This window comes from Hyperolius riggenbachi, chromosome 5, assembly GCF_040937935.1.
Source record: "Hyperolius riggenbachi isolate aHypRig1 chromosome 5, aHypRig1.pri, whole genome shotgun sequence".
NCBI lineage: Eukaryota > Metazoa > Chordata > Amphibia > Anura > Hyperoliidae > Hyperolius > Hyperolius riggenbachi.
In genome coordinates this window covers 25,472,364-25,494,519 of record NC_090650.1, presented here as the reverse complement: position 1 = coordinate 25,494,519, position 22,156 = coordinate 25,472,364, and the positions used below count along the sequence as shown (strand labels likewise).

Genomic DNA, 22,156 nt, shown 5'->3' with positions numbered 1-22,156 from the left:
GGAGGTAGCAGAGTTCAGCTGAGTTTACTATCAATACAGCAGTAACAGCACAGAGTAATAGCTTATACAGTACTGTATATAGTGGATTTCGCAGGGATTAGCACACACTGCAGCTAGTTTGTTATCAGTACAGGCACAGAGTAAGCGTTTATACTGTACATACTGGAGGTAGAAGATATCTGCACACACTGCAATTAGTTTACTTTCAGTACAGGTATAGAGTAAGAGCTTATTCTCTAAATAGCTGAAGCAGCAGATATCAGCACACACTGCAAGTAGTTTACTATCAATACAGGTACAGAGTACCAGCTTATGCAGTACATAAAGGGGATATCAGGAAACAGCACACACTGTAGCTAGTTTATCAGTACAGGCACAGAGTACTAACTTTTACTGTACATATAGAAAGCAGCAGAGATCAGTACACACTGCAAGTAGTCTACTACCAGTACAGGTACAGAGTAACAGCTTATCAGTACAGGTACACAGGGCCGGCCTTAGGTTTACCAGCGCCCTGAACGAAACCTGATTTTTGTGCCCCCTTTCATCCTCTTCCCACGTGCATATACACACACGCACGTGTACACACACACAGGCCCATATGCAATTCACCTTTTCTCCTGCGATATCTCCTAGGACAGTGGTTCCTAACCTTTTTGACGTTGTGACATCATGCCAAATGCTCAGATCTCTGTTACACGTCACGTATGTATAATAGAAAAAATACTATTAATAACCACGAATGAATGGAAAGAGTGCATTATCCTGAATACACTTAAAAATGAAGACTAGAACCTTTCAGGAATATTAATAGAAACAATCTGTGGGACAGTGAGCTGCTCCCCTCCATTTAGAATGATAGCACAGCACTGACAATTTGCACCACGCGTTATAGCCGCGGTGTGCTACCCCCAAACGCCATCAGACTCAGTATAGGTAGGTAGCCAGGTATAGGTGCCCCCAGTATAGGATCTCATGTGTAGGTGCCCTCAATATAGGTTGCCAAGCATAGGTGCCCCCAGTATAGGAAGTCAGTTGAAGGTCTCCATCCCCCCATAGGTAGTCAGGTATAGGTGCCCCCAGTATAGGTAGCCAGGTGTTGGTGCCCTCAGTATAGGTAGCCAGGTATAGGTGCCCCCAGTATAGGTAGCCAGGTGTTGGTGCCCTCAGTAAAGGCAGCCAGCTATAGGTGCCCTCAGTATAGGAAATCAGGTATAGGTGCCCTCAGTATAGGCAACCAGCTATAGGCGCCCCCTTGGAAGCCGGCGCCCTGAGCGACCGCTCCGGTCGCTCATATCAAAGGCCGGCTATGCAGGTACAGAGTAAAGTATTCTATATGTAGCTGAAGCAGAAGAGGTCAGCACACCCTGCAAGTAATTTACTATCAGTACAGGCACAGAGTAATAACTTGTACTGTACATAGTGGAATAGCAGGGATCAGCACACACTGCAGCTAGTTTACTATCAGTATAAGCACAGAGTAACAACTTATATTTTACACTCTAGGGGTGACACGCCTGTCTTATAAAATGTGGCTGAAACCCAGAATACGCAATAACTCCTACACAGCAGCAAAGGGTGTAGAACTAGTTTTTCATGATTGTAATACTTTAATAATAGAACAAAACTGACCGACAGCTGAACTGGAGGAGAAAGTAAATGAAATGAACGTATAATGTAATGTTTTCTTTTATTCTTATGCAACACTGGGTGAGTCTCAACCTGTTCTGCTGTAATAAACCTGTAGGTGTCACTCTACCCTGACATGGGCCTGTTTCCAGGTACCACTGAATGTCAGTGAAGTCATTTTCATTAACATTTCGCAAGCGGTGTCATGCAGAAAAGTTACAGTATGGATTGCATGCTGCAGATTTCTGGACCACAGCAGCCCATCGGATAAGTTTGCTGTTGCTGGCTGCATGTGATCTGGTGCAAGTGGAAACCGAGCCTAATGATTGTTAGACACTTAAAAAAAATTGCATTCAAATTTGAATTGAAATGTAAAAAATTCACATATGGGAAAAACATGTGAACTGTAATATCCGGATGGAAAAATACCCTTAGGGTGAAATTGGGCCAAAGCAAATACAGTGGAAAACGGAGATATTTCCAGGAGGTAAGGGGATGCCCTATACTCGTACTAACAGGAACTGAGGTCCCCAAAAACTGCACGAAACTGAAACCACCACACACTACACTAACAGAACACTGAGACCACCAGAGACTGCACTAACAGGAACTAAGAGCACCAGAGACTGCACTAACAGGAACTAAGACCACCAGAGCCTGAACTTACAGGAACTGAGACCACCAGAGACTGCACTAACAGGAACTGAGACCACCAGAGACTGCACTAACAGGAACTGAGACCACCAGAGACTGCACTAACAGGAACCGAGACCACCAGAGACTGCACTAACAGGAACTAAGACCACCAGAGACTGCACTAACAGGAACTGAGACCACCAGAGACTGCACTAACAGGAACTGAGACCACCAGAGACTGCACTAACAGGAACTGAGACCACCAGAGACTGCACTAACAGGAACCGAGACCACCAGAGACTGCACTAACAGGAACTGAGACCACCAGAGACTGCACTAACAGGAACTGAGATCACCAGAGACTGTACTAACAGGAACTGAGACCACCAGAGACTGCACTAACAGGAACTGAGATCCCCAGAAACTGCACTAACAGGAACTGAGACCACCAGAGACTGCATTAACAGGAACTGAGATCACCAGAGACTGCACTAACAGGAACTGAGATCACCAGAGACTGCACTAACAGGAACTGAGATCACCAGAGACTGCACTAACAGGAACTGAGATCCCCAGAAACTGCACTAACAGGAACTGAGACCACCAGAGACTGCACTAACAGGAACTGAGACCACCAGAGACTGCACTAACAGGAACTGAGACCACCAGAGACTGCACTAACAGGAACTGAGATCACCAGAGACTGCACTAACAGGAACTGAGATCACCAGAGACTGCACTAACGGGAACTGAGATCACCAGAGAGTAGAGACTGCACTAACGGGAACTGAGACCACCAGGGACTGCACTAACGGAACTGAGACCACCACAGACTGCACTAACGGGAACTGAGATCACCAGAGACTTCACTAACGGGAACTGAGACCACCAGAGACTGCACTAACAGGAACTGAGACCACCAGAGACTGCACTAACGGGAACTGAGACCACCAGAGACTGCACTAACGGGAACTGAGACCACCAGAGACTGCACTAACGGGAACTGAGATCACCAGAGAGTAGAGACTGCACTAACGGGAACTGAGACCACCAGGGACTGCACTAACGAGAACTGAGACCACCACAGACTGCACTAACGGGAACTGAGATCACCAGAGACTTCACTAACGGGAACTGAGACCACCAGAGACTGCACTAACGGGAACTGAGACCACCAGAGACTGCACTAACAGGAACTGAGACCACCAGAGACTGCACTAACAGGAACTGAGACCACCAGAGACTGCACTAACAGAAACTGAGACCACCAGAGACTGCACTAACAGGAACTGAGACCACCAGAGATTGCACTAACAGGAACTGAGACCACCAGAAACTGCACTCTCAGGAACTGAGATCACCAGAGACTGCACTAACGGGAACTGAGACCACCAGAGCCTCCACTGACAGGAAGACCCCCAGAGACTGCACTAACAGGAAGTGAACTAAGATACGTAAAGAGAAGGCTCTGAATACCATAAAGTTTTCCCAGTCTTCTATCACTCATCTCGTTTCTCGGCCGGGGCGCGGTGAAATTATTTGACCTGCAGGTCATATACAACTTGGGCACTCCTCAGACAGCCTTCAGAAGCACTCGTGTCCCTGAATACTGAAGATTAGCAGATGCACCTGCCTTCGGAAGCACTCATAGATGCTTCGTAAGCCTTCAAGGAAGGCCCAAATGTTTAATGGGGGACAGTGGTGGAACCGAACAAGGAGATGGAGAGAGAACAAGGAACTCTCCATGAGATCCAGAGCCTTCCCTTGTCTTAGGTGAGAATCAAAATCTTTTTTTGAGGTCACTTCAAGTTTGCTTTAGAGTTCCCTTGCTGTGTTGTGTAGTCCTCTTATGAGGGATGGGCGGCTGCAGAAGTGTGATGATGACCATGATGGGAGTGGTGCTTCTTTTAGCCTAGTTATCCATATAAAGCAGAAGCTGAACGAGTTTCCTGTGACTCTGGTGCTGCAACATGGCGTGTGGCACTCGCACAAGGCCTCAAGCTCATTTCGCTGCACTGAACTTTATTAACAGTGACTGGCTTTACATAGTAAACAGTCCATCAGGCCCAGCCCAGGCACTTCAGTGTTATGGTTCTGTCTCTTGTCACCACTATCTGTACTGCGCTGCAATTCTTCCTCCAACTGCTGGACATACTGCGGAGAGAAAGAATAACACAGATTGTCAATGAAACATTCACCGTAACCAGATCCTTATTCTGCTGCATTCATACAATCATACTGCAAAGAGCCTGTGTGACGTCACCCCACAATTCCTGTTCCATTTGCCGCAGTTTACCATTCAGCCTCAAACCCTGAGGGAATCCTGAAGGCAGTCACCACTGCAGGCAAAGTAACCTTTTGGATTGGTTGGTGAGTCCACACACAATACAATTTCGATTGTAAGTACAATCGATAAAATGTGCGATCTCATTTAGATATCGGGTTGCTGCCACCAATTCGTATTAGTGTGCAAACACTCAAATCTAACTCTAGCAAGTCCTGTACGAAAAAGGATTAATCCAACAGCCTTTCTAGAGAAACCAAAATATAACAATATCAATAAAAATGGTTATGGTAACATTCTCTCAGGAAACGCGATCTAGCAATCTGACCTCAGGCTGAAGTCTGGCCCCTTGCCTTAGGGAGAAAGTTTTGGTATTTTCTCAAATTGTGCCATAACTCTGTGGATATCCAGCATATGATATATAAAAACTAACATTTTAGGATCTGTTATCATGTGCTGATACCATAGGTATCAAGCATGCTTATTTTACCAGCTTCCTTGTCTAGGGAATCAATATTCTGTGGACCAGCTATAAGAACCATTAACCTCTCAAAAGGTGTACTGACCTTGGCGTATTGCACTGTGAACAGCGAATGGCTGCCCCCAAGCGTATCCGAAATATTCCTCAAATTATGACATCATATGGAATTATGTATAGCAGAGTTGAATCAGAGGAAGGCCTCTTGCACACTGCAAGCGATTCCGATTCAGATTCCGCTTTTTAATCAGTTTTTACATCCGATTCAGATTCCGATTTGCAGTGTGCAGGGAGCAAACTGAAAATCAGAATCTGAATCGGATGTAAAAACTGATTAAAAAGCGGAATCTGAATCGGAATCAGTTGCAGTGTGCAAGAAGCCGACAATGGATTTCATCTTCCCCTGACAGAAAAAGTGGAGGAATGTAGAGATACACAACAGGTGATCTGGTTTTCTGGTTCCCTTTGAGGTAGACCCAAAACAATGCAAGGGGAGTCATTAAAGTGGATCCGAGATGAACTTTTACTCATTGCATAATTGTGTTACTTTCCTATTGTTTATAGGGCATTCCTCAAGCCAAATACTTTTTCGTTTTTGTTTTAATACTCTAATTCCCTATAAACTAAACAAGCCACGCCCACAGGTTTTCAGAGAGCCAAGGCACTTTCAGACAGTAGCAAGGGCTCATGGGAGCTCAGTCTGGGCAGGAGTAGGGGGAGGTATTACTAGCCAGAGATTTCAGAGGCAGAGGGGAGGAGGAGGGATTAGTTCTTTTTGCTCAAGATGCAGATAAGCCTGCCTCTGTGTAATGTTTACAAACAACATGGCTGCTGTCATTGTATCACAGGAAGAAATGATCATATTCTATTAAAGCTGTATGCAGCCAGATTTGCTGTGTAAACTATCTAAACTTTAGATAAGATATATATACAAGTTACTTGTTATAGTTATTTGTCTCGGATCCGCTTTAAAGGAGAACTGTAGTAAGAGGTATATGGAGGCTGCCATATTTGTTTCCATTTAAGCAATACCAGTTGCTTGGCTGTCCTGCTGATCCTCTGTCTCTAATACTTTCAGCCATAGCCCCTGAACAAGCATGCAGCAGATCAGGCGTTTGCCAATTTTGACAAATATGACAAAATTAGCCGCATGCTTGTTCCTGGTGTGATTCAGACACTTCTTCAGCCAAATAGACCAGCAGGGCTGCCAGGCAACTGGTATTGTTTAAAAGGAAATAAATATGGCAGCCTCCATATACCTCTCATTACAGTTCTCCTTTAAGTGGGGAAACTAGACCCATTGAGAAGTAATGATTTTATGGCCCCTCTTTTCCCAGCATAAATGTAAACAGTCACTTCCTATCGGGAATGACTGGTTTGTGACAAAACACTTCTTTTTTAAGTCAAATGAAAACTAAAGGATCACTCTGAATTCACGCCTTTGTGTGCATATTTTCATGCGATGGCGCATCTACACAGGTGAATCCATCACAGAGTCGATCACAGCTAGAGTACTAAGTAGTAGAGATGTCCCGAACGGTTCGCCGGTGAACGGTTCCAGGCTAACTTTCCCGGAAATTCGATTCGCCCCATAATGCTCTATTGAGCAGAACTTTGACCCTCTACATCACAGTCAGCAGGCACATTATCACCAATCAGACTACACTCACTCCTGGAGGCCCCCCCCCCCTTATAAAAGGCAAGGTCCTTGTGCCGTTTTACTCCCCAGTCTGCCTGCACTAATTAGTTAAGGGACAGCTGCTGACAGACTCTGCTAGGGAGAATTAAATTAGACTCTTGTAGGCTTGTTCCTAGCTAATTGTTATTACTTTCCTCACCTCTTCACTCACTCCCTCACCCCGGAGGGAGGAGAGTCTCATCTTCCAGGGAGTTGTAGAATTTCAAAAGCCAGCTTATATACCTTGGCCAGGAATTGAACCCAGGTCTGAGTGCTTGGTAGTCAGCTCTCTTCACCGCTGGTCCACCACCAACACTACATGCTGAAGGCAGCCTACCATGTACCATTATGATCTATCCTAGAGAAAAATGAGCTAGCTTGAAGATTTGTAGGCTTTTAAAAGCCAGCTGTAACAATCCCTGGAGAAGCAGCTGCGGGCAGTCTGGATGCCTCCGCAGCTGCTTCGGTTTCACTGTCAGGCATGTCTCCCGTCCCTCCGGCGTCTAGCACGCCGAGGAGGGAACTGTCAGTGGCTCACAGAGTAGCTTTGTCACGCACGCGCGCGCACAGACGAGACCTTTATGCAGGAAGGAGGCACGTCAGCTGACCGGCCGGTCGTCTGACGTCAGCGGAGACTCTCGGCGTCTCCGATTGGCTGATGAGCGGAGGCGTGGCCGAGGGATCTCCTCCGCTTCTTAAGCAGCTTGGATTCACTTGCAAAGTGTCTGCTGCTGCGAATGCTACGTGTTAGCACTCAGACCCTTAGATAGATCCGGTGTGCTTTGATCCGGGAGGAAACCGGGGATTTCACACAGACTAGGATTTATTATTGTTATTTGATATTTTGCTTGATACTAGTGTATGACTCTGGCTCTCTTCTGACTTCCCTTACGCTTAACGTCTTTGTACTACAGCCATCTGATCCTGTTGCTAATACTGCCTGAATTACCTTTATACTCTTGCCTGCCAATTCTGTACTGTATCTTCCTGTCTGTTGCCAAACCGATCTGTCTGACTACTCCACTCACCAGTGAGCCCTTGTCACTGGTGAGGTTATTTATTGTTAGTGCCCACCAGCTCCTCTGGTGAGGACTACTGTACTGGTAGTGCTCATCAGCTCCTCTGATGAGGGCTACTGTAATGATATCATCCACCAGCTCCTCTGGTAAATAGCTTCTGTACTGATAGTGCTCACCAGCTCCTCTGGTGAGGGCTACTATACTGATAGTATTCACCAGCTCCTCTGGTGAGCTATCTGTATTACTGTTGCACCAAGCACGTTACACCTGTTACACCTTTTGTATTTGTTGTCACGGCAGCTTCTGATATACCAGCATTATAGGTGATTCTGCAGATCATCTTATAATCAGGTATACATCTGCATTATTGGTGATACTGCAGATCACCTAATAATCAGAATTCTGCCTTTTGCTGACACAGATCATTACACCAGCTTACATACCTTGGCCGGGAATTAAACCCAGGTCTGGGTGCTTGGTAGTCAGCTCTCTTAACCGCTATACCACCACCAGCAGCACTACATGCTGAAGGCAGCCTAGCATGTACCATTATGATCTATCCTTGAGAAAAATGAGCTTGCTTAAAGATTTGTTGGCTTTTAAAAGCCAGCTTACATACCTTGGCCGGGAATTGAACCCACGTCTTGGCCAGGAATTGAACCCAGGTCTGAGTGCTTGGTAGTCAGCTCTCTTAACCGCTGGTCCACCACCAACACTACATGCTGAAAGCAGCCTAGCATGTACCATTATGATCTATCCAAGAGAAAAATGAGCTTGCTTAAGGATGTGTAGTATGTCAAAAGCCAACTCACATTGGTCAGGAGTAGAACACAGTCTCAGTGGCACAATTGGCTAGCGTGTTTGGCTGTTAACTAAAAGGTTGGTGGTTCAACCCCACCCAGGCATGGCCTTGCCTTTTGTGTTCAACAGTTGTCCAAAGAGAACCCCAAATAGCCATGTAGATTCATCTCTCTCTCTCTCTCTCTCTCTCTCTCTAGTAGGGATAGTCACCGCTTTCCGCGGAATTGTATTTTCCGCTATTTTGGGCAGAAATTGGTCATTCCATTCCCTTTGGTCGGAACAGAATTGCTTTTTCAATCCGGCAGAATTCCGAAATTGCCTGTGAAATTCTGCTGGTATCCGTTGATGCCATTGAAGTGAATTTACAGCTTAAAACCATCAAGTCCTAGAGAGAGAGAGAGAGCAAGCTCATTTTTCTCTTTGGTATATCACAATAGTAAATGCTAGGCTGGCTTCAGCATGTAGTGTTGGTGGTGGACCAGCGGTTAAGAGAGCTAACTACCAAGCACTCAGACCTGGGTTCAATTCCCGGCCAAGACCTGGGTTCAATTCCCGGCCAAGGTATGTAAGCTGACTTTTAAAAGCCTACAAATCTTTAAGCAAGCTCATTTTTCTCTAGGATAGATCATAATGGTACATGCTAGGCTGCCTTCAGCATGTAGTGTTGGTGGTGGACCAGCGGTTAAGAGAGCTGACTACCAAGCACTCCGACCTGGGTTCACTTCCCAGCCAAGGTATATAAGCTGGCTTTTGAAATTCTACAATTCCCTGGAAGATAAGACCCTCCTCCCTCCGGGAGGAGGAGGGAGGGATACACTGCCTGATGTTGTAAAGTAGCGTAGGCCTGTAATTGAACACTGAATGAGATTTGTGACCTTAAAATAGGGGTTTATGTGAAATCTAGATTTTTGCCTGGGACATTTGATGTGTATTTCACTCAATCATGTCTTACTCTAGGTATTAGATCCCTTGAAACATGTTTTCTATCATTTTTCCAGTCGATAGAAATTTTTCTAAATCTTGAAGTTCGCCTCCCCATTGAAGTCTGTTGCGGTTCACAAATTTTTCCGCTAACCGAACCTTCCGCGGACGTTCGCGAACAGGGTTCGCGAACCGAAATCGGAGGTTCGCGACATCTCTACTAAGCAGAAGCATTAAAGCGGTATTAAACTCTGACATAATATTCAATAAAAATGTGTTTTCCTACTTTTTATATCCCATACAGTTATCATATTTGCATTTGTGCATAAGTATTATTATTCATTTAAAAATTAGTTCACAAAATATAGTTTATTTGCTCTGAAAGCTGCTGTTGCATTTTATTCATAACTGGTGTATTTATATTGTAATGTGCCCAGCAGTGATTTCTGAGCAGCTGTCTGTGTTCTGGACACATCAGAAGGAGTTCCAGCACTGCCAGGGAATGTTTACATTCTTCTCTTGCTACAGTTAACCCTCCTGGCGGTAACCCCGAACTGCGTTCAGGGTAAGCCGCGCAGGAGGATTTCTCAGGCCCTGCTTGGCCGATTTGCATAATTTTTTTTTTGGTAGCTGCGTGTGCACACCGATCGCCGCCGCTCCACGCCGATTCGCCGCTACCCGCCGCGCCGCCCCCCCCCCCCAGACCCCTTGCGCAGCCTGGCCTATCAGCGCCAGGCAGCGCTGAGGGGTGGATCGGGACTCCCGATGACGTCATCACGACCGTCGCCATGGCGACGGGAAAAGCCCTCCAGGAAATCCCGTTCTTATAACGGGATTTCCTGATTGCAGATTGCCGGAGGCGATCGGAGCGGGTGGGGATGCCGCTGCACAGCGGCTATCATGCAGCGAGCCCTAGGCTTGCTACATGATTTTAAAATGTTTTTAAAAAACTGCTGCGCTGCCCCATGGCGGTTTTTAATAGACCGCCAGGTGGGTTAAAGGGGAACTAAAGTAAGGTATACGGAGGCTGCCATATTTATTTCCTTTTAATCAATACCAGTTGCTTGGCAGCCCTGCTGGTCTATTTCTCTGCAGTAGTTGTGGTGGTATATTATATGCTGTAAATAATCGTTTAGATCAAAGAAGAAATATGGGTTTAATTCATACCACTTTAAGCTCCATACACACAGACTGTCGGCGCGAGTAGACAAATGATGAAAAACGACAATGCAATAAACAAATGACGTCTGGCGGCAACATAGCACCGTTGAACTTAATGGGCTTGATTCACAAAGCTGTGCTATGCTTCACGTGCGGTTTACTGCGCATAAAACTTTACGCGCGCTATAACAAACATTTGCACGCATTCACATGGCACAACGTGCGCAAAAGTACGCGTTGCGCCACATGAACATGTGCAAACGTTTGTTATAGCATGCATAAAGTTTTATGTGCGGTAAACGCGCGAAGCATAGTGCGGCCGTGTTATGACTTAGCACGGCTTTGTAAGTCAAGCCCAATGACTGCACAATGGCGGTGTACCAGTGGGGTCTAGCAAAACAGAGCTCCACTGGTGCAGAGACTGCTGAGAATGGATCAGTGATCTCTGTACAGCGCTGTGGTGTATGTCAGAGCTATATACATGTATAATAATAATAATAATAAAAATAATAATAAGTAGCTGTGGTGAGGACATTAGAGTGTAAGCTCCTGTGATGCAGAGACTGATGGGAATGGATCAGTGATCTCTGTACAGCGCTGGGGAATATGTCAGAGCTATATAAATCTATATATATAAAATCGGATGTATGTATGAGTGTATATGTGTGTATGTGCCGCAATCACGTGAAAACGCCTTGACCGATTTGAACGAAACTTGGTATACAGATCCCTTACTACCTGGGATGATATGTTCTGGGGGTCTCGCGGCCCCCCTGCACACGTGGGCGGAGCTACAAACAGCCAATCAGATTTCACCCATTGAAGTCAATGGAAAAAATTTAAAAGGCTGCCATTCTCACAGTAATCAAGCCACAGTCCCCACACTTGGCACAGTTGGTCACTTGGTGAACGAGGTTACGAATCCAGGAAAAGTGGGAGGAGCATAACACAGCCAATCAAATTTCAGCCATTCATTTTAAATGGGAAAATGTAAACTGCAGCCATTCTTAGACTGTTAATCGCAGGGTTCTCAAACTTGGCACACTTGGTCACTGGGTGAATGCCATTAAGTTTCAAGAAAATGGGAGGAGCCTACAACAGCCAATCAAAATTAACCTATTGATTTTCAAGGGGAATATTCAAACTGCTGCTATTCTTACACTGTTTATGGCAGAGGCTTCAAACTTGCTACAGTTGGTCATTGGGTGACTGGGGTCCAAATTCACTAAAGGGCCGGGGCCACCTACAGCCAATCAGATTTCCTTGGTGGATAAACTGCTTCCATTCACACATTGTTGATGCCAGGAACCTGAAAGCTCACAAACTTGGTCACTGGGTGACTGTGTGTCCTGGTTACAAAAAGTGGGCGGAGCTAAAAACTAATTTCACTGGAAAATATAAACTGCAGCCATTCTTACACTGTTAATGGCAGGGCTCTCATACTTTGCACAGTTGGTCACTGGGTGAATGAGATTAAGATTTTGGAAGGTGGGTGGAGCCTACAACAGCCAATAAAAATTCACATTTTGATTTTCAACGGAATTATTTAAGCTGCTACCATTCTTATACTGTTAATAGCAAATGCCTTAAACCTGATACAGTCAGTCATTGGGGGGATTAGGGTTCAAATTCAGAAAGGGGGCGGAGCCACAAACAGCCATATTTGTTTATTTTTCAATGGGAATATACAAAGTATTGCGCAGAAAAAGTGGGATCAGCGCATCACCAGGCCGCCTCTGAATGGCCTCAGCTCAGAGATGCGCTGAGCCCCCCCAGGAACTACAAACGCACCTTGAACCCAAACAGAGGCTCTGCATATACACCAAAGAAAAACTAACAAGTGGGAGCAGCTGACCAGAATTAAATAAAACATAGCAAAGAAATGAACAGCGCTACTTAAAAACAGATGAATGCTTACCTGCAAAAAAGTGCAGACCCCACTCATGGGATACAAATACACAATGAGCACACATACAACCTGTCTACCACTTGGAGGATGTTAGTTTCCACTAACAGCTTGCAATACAATTTGTTAGGTACTCGTCCCTCCCACTGTCAAAGAAGTCTTTCCTCCATGGGAGGGGAGCTGCTCCCACTTGTTAGTTTTTCTTTGGTGTATATGCAGAGCCTCTGTTTGGGTTCAAGGTGCGTTTGTAGTTCCTGGGGGGGCTCAGCGCATCTCTGAGCTGAGGCCATTCAGAGGCGGCCTGGTGATGCGCTGATCCCACTTTTTCTGCGCAATTCTTAATTTTACTGGTAGCGCGCCCAGGCTATGCATATGCATAGGTAGGTTTTAGTTAGTGTTAGGTCCCCTCCCATGGAGGAAAGACTTCTTCGACAGTGGGAGGGACAAGTACCTAACAAATTGCATTGCAAGCTGTTAGTGGAAACTAACATCCTCCAAGTGGTAGACAGGTTGTATGTGTGCTCATTGTGTATTTGTATCCCATGAGTGGGGTCTGCACTTTTTTGCAGGTAAGCATTCATCTGTTTTTAAGTAGCGCTGTTCATTTCTTTGCAATATACAAAGTATTGATACCAAGGACCCCAAAGCCGATAAACTTGATAACTGAGTGACTGTATGTCAAGGTTAGAAAAAGTGTCCAGTGCCAACAACTACATTTTTGACATGGCAGGGTTCCCAAACTTTACACAATTGGCCACTGGGTGACTGGGATGAATATTCAGAAATGTGAGTGGAGCCTACAACAGCCAATCAAAATTGACCTATTGATTTTCAAAGGGAATATTTACATTGCTACCATTCTTACACTGTTAATGGCAGAGGCCTCAAACCTGATACAGTCAGTCATTGGGTGACTGGGGTCCAAATTCACTAAAGGGGTGGAGCCACAAACAGCCAGATTTGTTAGATTGATTTCAGCCGTTCTCTTATTGGCAGGGTTCTCAAACGTGACACAGTTGGCCACTGGGTGACTGGGACTAATATTCAGGAATTGTGGGTGGAGCCTACAGCAGCCAATCAAAATTCACCTTTTAATTTTCAAGGGAAATATTTACATTGCTGCCATTCATACACTCTTAATGGCAGAGGCCTCAAATCTGGTACAGTCAGTCACTGGGAGACTGGGGTTTAAATTCTGAAGGGAGCGGGCCAAATACAGCCAATCAGATTTGTTTAATTTCAATGGTAAAATGCAATTTATTTATGCCAAGGACCCCAAAGCTCATAAACTTGGTCATTGAGTATCCAAAGCGCTGGGTAATCAAATATCTGCAGCACCACAGTGCACAGACAAAGAATCTCAAATAGTGACCGTCACCAAGGATAAAACCATCAAAGGGTCACTCATATTCCTTTAAAACATCAAGTTTTAATCACAAGCAATAAAAACAACAACACATGTACAATGACTCACTTCGAGGGTCCTTTTGACAGGGACCCTAGATAAAATCACGCTTATAGTGTATACCAATACACATCACATAGTCTTATAACCTCTTATCGATTTAATATTTAAATCGATAAGAGGTTATAAGACTTGGTCATTGAGTGACTGTATGTTAAGGTTAGAAATAGTGGGCGGAGCCAAAAACAACTAACTTTTTACATTGGAAAATATAAACTGCAGCTTTTCTTACACTGTTAATGGCAGGGTTCTCAAACTTCACACAGTTGGTCACTGGGTGACTGGGATTAATATTCGGAAAAGTAGGTGGAGCCTACAAGAGCCAATCAAAATTCACCTATTGATTTTCAAGCGGAATATTGAAACTGCAGCCATTCTTACACTGTTAATGGCAAAGGCCTCAAACCTGCTACAGTTGGTCGTTAAGTGTCTGGGGTTCAAATTCAGTAAAGGGGTGGAGCCAAACACTGCCAATCAGATTTCTTTGCTGGATAAACTGCTTCCATTAGCAGAATTTTGATGCCAGGAACTCAAAAGCTCACAAACTTGATCATTGAGTGACTGTGTGTCAAGGTTACAAAAACTGGGTGGAGTCAAAGACAGATTTTTCAGGGAAATTGTAAACTGCAGCCTTTCCTCACTGTTAATGGCAGGGTTCTCAAACTTTGCACAGCTGGTTACTGGGTCACTGGGATTAATATTCAGAAAAGTAGGTGGAGCCTAAAAATGCCAATCAAAAATCACTTATCGCTTTTCAAGGAGAATATTAAAATTGCTGCCATTCTTGCACTGTTAATGGCACAAGCCTCAAACCTGGTACAGTTGGTCATTGGGTCACTGGGGTTCAAATTCAGAAAAGGGGACAGAGCCACAAACAGTCATTCAGATTTGTTTCATTTCATGGGAAAGTACACATTATCGATGCCAAGGACCCCAAAGCTCACAAAATTAGTCATTGAGTGACTGTGTGTCCAGGTTACAAAAAGTGGGCGGAACCAAAACCAAATTTCACTGGGAAAATATAAACTGCAGCCATTCTTACACTGTTAATGGCAGGGTTCTCAAACTTTGCCCAGATGGTCACTGGGTGACTAAGATTAATATTCAGGGAAGTGGGTGGAGCCTATAATAGCCAATCAAAATTCACCTGTTGATTTTCAAGGGGAATATTTAAATTGCTGCCATTTTTACACTGCTAATAGCAGATGCTTCAAACCTGCTACAGTTGATCATTGGGTGACTGGGGTTCAAATGCTGGAGAGGGGGTGAAGCCACAAACAGCCAATCTGATTTGTTTCATTTCATGGGAATATACAAATAATTGATGCTAAGGACCCCAAAGCTCACAAACTCGGTCATTGAGTGTTTGTGCGTTAGGGTTAGAAAGTAGGCGGAGCCAACATCAGTCAAATACATACACAGGCAACGCCGGGTCATCAGTGGGTGGAGACAAATACAAATTTTCCTGGGAAAATGTAAACTGCAGCCATTCTTACACTGTTAATGGCAGAGTTCTCAAGCTTTGCAGTTGGTCACTGGGTGACTGAGATTAATATTCAGAAAAGTGGGTGGAGCCTACAAAAGTGACTCAAAAGTAAATCAAACTTCACCTATTGCTTTTCAAGGGGAATATTTAATTGCTACCATTCTTGCACTGCTAATGGCACAGGCCTTAAACCGGGTACAGTTGGTCATTGGGTGACTGGGGTTCAAATTGAGAAAGGGGTGTGGAGCCACAAACACCCAATCAGATTTTTTAATTTCAATGCAAATTATTGATACCAAAGACCGCAAAGCTCAGAAGTCAAAAACTTGGTCAGTGAGTAATTGTGTGTTAGGGCTAGAAAAAATGGGCGGAGCCAGCACCAGCCAAATACATACCCAGGCAATGCCGGGCAATCAGCTAGTGTATAATAATAATAATGTGTGACTGTGGTGAGGGCATTAGAGTGTAAGCTCCTGTGGTGCAGAGACTGATGGGAATGGATCAGTGATCTCTGTAAGCGCTGTGGACTATGTCAGAGCTATATAAATGTACAATAATAATAATGTGTGACTGTGGTGAGGGCATTAGAGTGTAAGCTCCTCTGGTACAGAGACTGATGGGAATGGATCAGTGATCTCTATACAGCTCTGTGGAAAATGTCCGAGCTCTATAGTTTCACGGCGCTTATTGTAGTTGATGGTGGCCTATTGTACATAATGAACAATCCTTACAATCTTTTCATCTTTGGTGGGACTCACCGGACTCTTTTCGCTGTAATCATGAATCCAGTTATCTGTGTGACGCTCTATTTCTTCCTGCAAGTCCAAAATGTGCTGAGGGGAGAGAGAGAAACACAGCTTGGCATTACAGCATGGGCGATTCTAGACTTGTTTCTGCCTGAGGCAAACTTGTGAGGATGCACCCCCTTCCCCTTCCCCTCTGATTTGGAATCATCACACAATCAAATGAAACACTGCTGCTCTCTTGCCTCCCCCCTCCTCACTCACTGTCAGACTCCTCACACAGCACAACAAGCTGCTTTTCCCCAATGCTGCTCTCCTGCCTCTCCCCTCCTCACTCACTGTCAGACTCCTAACACAGCACAACAAGCTGCTTTTCCCCAATGATGACCTCTTCACCTCGGTCACTCTCCTCTCGCTTCTACTGCTCCTACTCTGACTGCATGCTGTTAGTGTAAACACAGTACAAACATGCTGCCCCTGTGATCTCTGCGCCTGATGAAAATGTTTCACCTTGCTTCATGAGAGAACCGGCCCTACAATTGTAATAAGATCATAATTGCGATACCCTCGTATAATACTGTACTGAGCCTTATATACATACACCACTGCTGTGTATCCAACACAGTATGAATTACAATATAGGAGGAAGCCTAGTGGTTAGCATTGCTGCCGTGCTGACACTATGGGCTAAATTCTAACACAGGACCCCACCGGAATAGTTTGGAGCTTTCACTTGGTGCTCCAGTTTCCTTTGATTACCATGATTTGATTCAGGCCTCTTTTAATTACACCAGCGTGTTAAACGTGTGTTATGTTACCCTATTGTTTACCGCAAGGGGCTGTAAAAGCAATGGAAGTCTTTGGAGACTTTCACACCCATTGCGGTCCGTTGCAATGTGCCGAAAGTATCCAATCCGATGCAAGAGTTACAGCGTGTTACTGCAAGCACCTTACTTAAAGAGACACTGAAGCGAAAAAAAAATGATGATATTATGATTTGTATGTGTAGCACAGCTAAGAAATAAAACATTAAGATCAGATACATCAGTCTAATTGTTTCCAGTACAGGAAGAGTTGAGAAACTCCAGTTGTTATCTCTATGCAAACAAGCCATTAAGCTCTCCGACTAAGTCTAAAGGCCCATACACACGTCGGATTTTTCTGAACGACGGGTCTTTTGAACGTCCCGCCGTTCAGTCGTTCGCACGCGGAATCAGACGTGTATACGGACTATCGTTCACGTGATAAGACTGGTTTCCAAACCAGTCTTATCACCCGAACGATAGTCTGTACACACGTCGGATTTGACGTGCGAACGACTGAACGACGGAACGTTCAAACGACGGGTCGTTCGCAAAAATCCGACGTGTGTATGGGCCTTTAGTCGTGGAGAGGGCTGTTATCTGACTTTTATTATCTCAACTGTAAGTGAACTGTTTACTTTTTCCCTGCTAGAGGAGAGGTCATTACTTCACAGACTGCTCTGAAAGACTCATTTTGAATGCTGAGTGTTGTGTAATCTGCACATATTATAGAATGATGCAATGTTAGAAAAAACACTATATACCTGAAAATAAAAGTATGAGAATATTTTCTTTGCTGCTAATCTTCTAGTAATTATTCATAGTACACAACCAATTCACTATATCATATATTTTTTTTCGCTTCAGTGTCTCTTTAACCACTTGCCGACCGCACACTCATACCGTGCGTCGGCAAAGTGGCAGCTGCAGGACCAGCGACGCGGTACTGCGTCGCCAGCTGCAGCCTAATTAATCAGGAAGCAGCCGCTCGTACGAGCGGCTGCTTCCTGTCAAATCACGGCGGGGGGCTCCGTGAATAGCCTGCGGGCCGCCGATGGCGGCTCGCAGGCTAGATGTAAACACAAGCGGAAATAATCCGCTTTGTTTACATTTGTACGGCGCTGCTGCGCAGCAGCGCCGTAAGGCAGATCGGCGATCCCCGGCCAATCAGCGGCCGGGGATCGCCGCCATGTGACAGACCACATCCTGTCACTGGCTGCACAGGACGGATAGCGTCCTGTGCAGCCCGGAACACCAGGGGGAGGCAGCAGGTAGGAGAGGGAGGGGGAATTTCGCCGCGGAGGGGGGCTTTGAGGTGCCCCCCCCGCCACCCACAGCAGGCAGGAGAGATCAGACCCCCCCTGCACATCATCCCCATAGGGGGGAAAAAAGGGGGGCAATCTGATCTCCCTGCCTGCACCCTGATCTGTGCTGGGGGCTGCAGAGCCCACCCAGCACAGATCAATCAAACCAGCGCTGGTCCTTAAGGGGGGGTAAAGGGTGGGTCATCAAGTGGTTAAAGAAGTCATCAGGCAAAATTTTAAAAAAGCTTTACTCACCTGGGGCTTCTCCAGCCCCTTGCAGCCTGTCCGTCCCACGCTGATCGCTTCGCTCTCCGCCTTACTACGCCTGCGTGAAGCACTGCTGTCAATCATGGCCACGTTGCTCGCGGCGTACTGCGCAGGCGCAGTAAAGCCGACCTCGGGGTCGGCCTGAACAATGTGCGGGGAGCCCTGGACGGCGGCTGAGAGCAAAGCAATCAGCGTGGGACAGTTGGCTGCAAGGTGCTACAGAAAGCCCTAGGTTATTTTGTCTGATGACTCCTTTAACGCACAGAGCATGGGGTAATAGAAGTCTATGGGTGACACAGTAAGTGTAAATGCCGGAGTGCAGTGCATCACGGCGCTCATGGGCAGAATGACGGGAGTCCTAGTGACGTAATTCCTGCCCAGCAGGGAAGGGGCGGGCGTGCCTTTGCATATGACCCCGCCCGCGCACTCTGCTGCAAGGACAACCGGCCCCAGTCTCTTTTAGCCCCTTATACTCTCCTAGTGGTTCTAGGTTACCAACTATCTGAGTACTCATGAAACTTTTTTTTTTTTTTTTTAGTATTCACTAATATTTTTTTTACGCCTGCAGTAATAGCTAAATTATCAAATAAACACATGACAATTCACAAACATGCTTACCTATTCTTTATGATACTGACAAATAAAGAGCAAGTCCAAGCTGCATAAAATTAACATAAAATGCAAATCAGCTCAAAATCCTTCGCATCTTAATAACCATTTTCAATTATTATACAGTAATACTGTACATTTGTGTATTACAACGAATGTGAAATTAGGGAGGAAGAAAAAAATCTTTACTTCCATTTCTGAATAGTTTAGGTGTGTGTTTGTGTGTGTGTGTGTGTGTGGGGGGGGGGGGGGGGCACCAGACAGGTAAAGGATTAATGCAGTGGTATGGGGGATGGGTACATGTACATTAGTATGGACAGTGGTCGGGGGTGGCGAATTATCGAGGCGGTGTCATGAGGCCGATTACTAAACAATTTCATGCTGAAATCAATCGGAATTAGGCCTGTGGTTTATGGCGGCCAACAGACCTCTCTCCGATCAAATTCGATCAAAGAGAGATCTGTCCGTTGGTCGATCGGCCACCAAAATCACTGTATGGAGTACAGTATCGAACTATATATTACCAATACTGTTACTTTCAGCATCATCTGGCACCGAAAATAAGCGTCTGTCGCACAATATGCATTGCTCCATAAGAGTCAAGTACTGCTCTTTGGATCTTTCAGAAATACATCAGAAGAAAAATGCCTGAAACACCTGCCTGAATGAGCTCTCTTACTTCCATAAGAGGTACCTTAGAAATACTCCTGCGGCATGGACATCCACTACAGATGGAGTTCTGACAGCACATGGGCTGGAAATCCATCTTCCCCCAGCTCTCCATGTTCTGACGTTGGTCTGTGTCCATCTTCAGCTGAGATGGTTTCACCATCATTTTCTCTGGAGGAGTTGGTGTCACCGTCTTGTCCTCTGGAGGAGTTGGTGTCACTGTCTTGTTCTCTGGAGGAGTTGGTGTCACTGTCTTGTCCTCTGGAGGAGTTGGTGTCACCCTCTTGTCCTCTGGAGGAGTTGGTGTCACTGTCTTGTCCTCTGGAGGAGTTGGTGTCACCGTCTTGTTCTCTGCAGGAGTTGGTGTCACTGTCTTGTTCTCTGGAGGAGTTGGTGTCACTGTCTTGTCCTCTGGAGGAGTTGGTGTCACCGTCTTGTCCTCTGGAGGAGATGGTGTCACCATCTTGTTCTCTGCAGGAGTTGGTGTCACTGTCTTGTTCTCTGGAGGATCTGGTGTCACCATCTTCTTCTCTGGATGAGCTGGCATCACCTCTGTTTTGGGTAGTTTGTCTTTCCCCACCCCTGGATGAGCCTTCGCCACCAATAGAGTGACAGCAGCCCCCATCAGCAGGATTACTCTCAGCCTCCCCATTGCTGTAGCCTCCCGTACACCAGAGTCCCATCAGCACCTCATCTCCTTTATATCACACTGCACCCTCCATCCACACCCTGAACTTTCACATCTCTGAATCATCTCCGAAACTAACACAGGTTCAGACAACTCTGCAGAGAAATCATACAAAATGTACATAGTAACATATGGAACTTCCTGGCTGAGCGATTTCTATTTCCAGGAAATTCCTGTCTTAGGCAAGGATGATTCGGTAACCCTGTGCTGCAATAAGTGGCTGAACCTGCTCTTATCTATGGAGATGCTCTCCGATTAGCTGATGTAATAGTTTGTATTTCCATACTGCCATTATCTGTTTATACACTCAGCGCATAGCAACAGGGGGTGCAGAGGTTGCAACTGCACTGGGGCCCCTGGACCTTGATGATCACTCCGGGCTTTCATTTGATCTATCCCAAATTCAATCTGCATTATTGGTCATGCCCCCATAATAAGTTAATTTAAAGAGACACTGAAGCAAAAAAAATTATGATACAGGAAAATTGTATACTTACCTACTGTAATTTTCCTTTCCTGATATTCTTCTTGGCAGCATACAGCACTTAACTAGAAAAAACAAGACATTTTGGGCGGGAAGCAGGTGCAGAAAACAAACTTGTATTACTATTTATACATTAAAACCTGAAGCTAAGGAAATCACATTCTTTCCAAAAGCACTTGAGGACAGTGCCGCTGGTGCAATTTTATGAAATTTTATAAAGGTGTGATGAAGCCCAGTTCACTGCTTTACATATAGTTTCTAAGGAAACCTTTCCTATGGAAGCCAATGAGGCAGATATTCCCCTTGTGGAATGGGCTGAAATTTCTTATGGATTTACATGCCTGCTGAATCACTTTGACAATCCAGGTTCAGATAATTCTTGAAGAGGCAGCCTCGCCTTTGTTTATTCCCTTGGGAATTACAAGAAGTCTGTCCGAACACCTGAATGATAATGTGGCATTTATGTAGGTCCTGATTGTAGAGACAGGATCTAATGGATGTGGTAAGGGCTGGTTCAGACGGACGTTTGGAGGCGTCGCGTTCATTGGCGTCGCGGTGGCAATGCGTTCGGGCTTTCAGCAGCGTTCGCGTTGCGTTCGGATGCGGTCGCGTTTTTTCTTCCCCTAGGGGGACATTACCAGTTGCGGTTAACCGCCCCTGGAAGCAGCATGTAGCTTCCAGGGGTTCCTTGAACGCCAGTGAAAATCGGGACCCGAACGCCGCGTTCGTGTAAACGCGCGTAAAAGCTTGGTACAAACGCTCCCATTCACTTGAATGGGAGCGTTTAACGCCAAGCCCTGAATGCTGGCGGTAAACGCTGCACAAGCGTCCGTCTGAACCAGCCCTAACTCTGGTTTTTCTAAATTTTTGAATGCTGGCAGTGTCCAGTCTTGGTTGAAGTGAAAGGAAGACGAGAATAAAAGCCTCTACAGGATGTAGAACTATACGTTCCTCATAGAAACATAGAAATGGTTCTTTGTGGCTTAGAGCTTGAAGTTCCGAAATTCTTCTCCCGGATGTAATGGCTATAAGAAATGTAACTTTCAAAGTTAAATCATAGATAGAACAATTTTCAGATGGTATAAAGGGAGAAGAACACAGGTATTCTAGAACTGTCAGGAGGTC

At 45.4% G+C, this 22,156-nt stretch overlaps 1 protein-coding gene across 3 annotated transcripts; it reads right to left on the bottom strand.

Moving 5' to 3' along the window:
* Positions 1-1,633: 1,633 nt before the first annotated feature.
* On the bottom strand, positions 1,634-20,612 carry LOC137518029 (putative uncharacterized protein DDB_G0290521). 3 transcript variants are annotated; one of them, XM_068235204.1, is made up of 3 exons: positions 19,870-20,612; positions 16,223-16,297; positions 1,634-4,419 (listed from the first exon to the last, which is right to left on the bottom strand). In XM_068235204.1, exons 1-3 carry the CDS (start codon positions 20,509-20,511, stop codon positions 4,291-4,293), a joined length of 846 nt encoding a protein of 281 aa, XP_068091305.1. In that variant the 5' UTR covers positions 20,512-20,612; the 3' UTR covers positions 1,634-4,290. The 3 variants fall into 3 exon arrangements, with proteins under 3 accessions (XP_068091305.1, XP_068091306.1, XP_068091308.1); XM_068235205.1 differs by having other exon boundaries at positions 19,885-20,612; XM_068235207.1 differs by lacking the exon at positions 16,223-16,297 and having other exon boundaries at positions 19,885-20,612.
* Between the last annotated feature and the right edge of the window lie 1,544 nt (positions 20,613-22,156).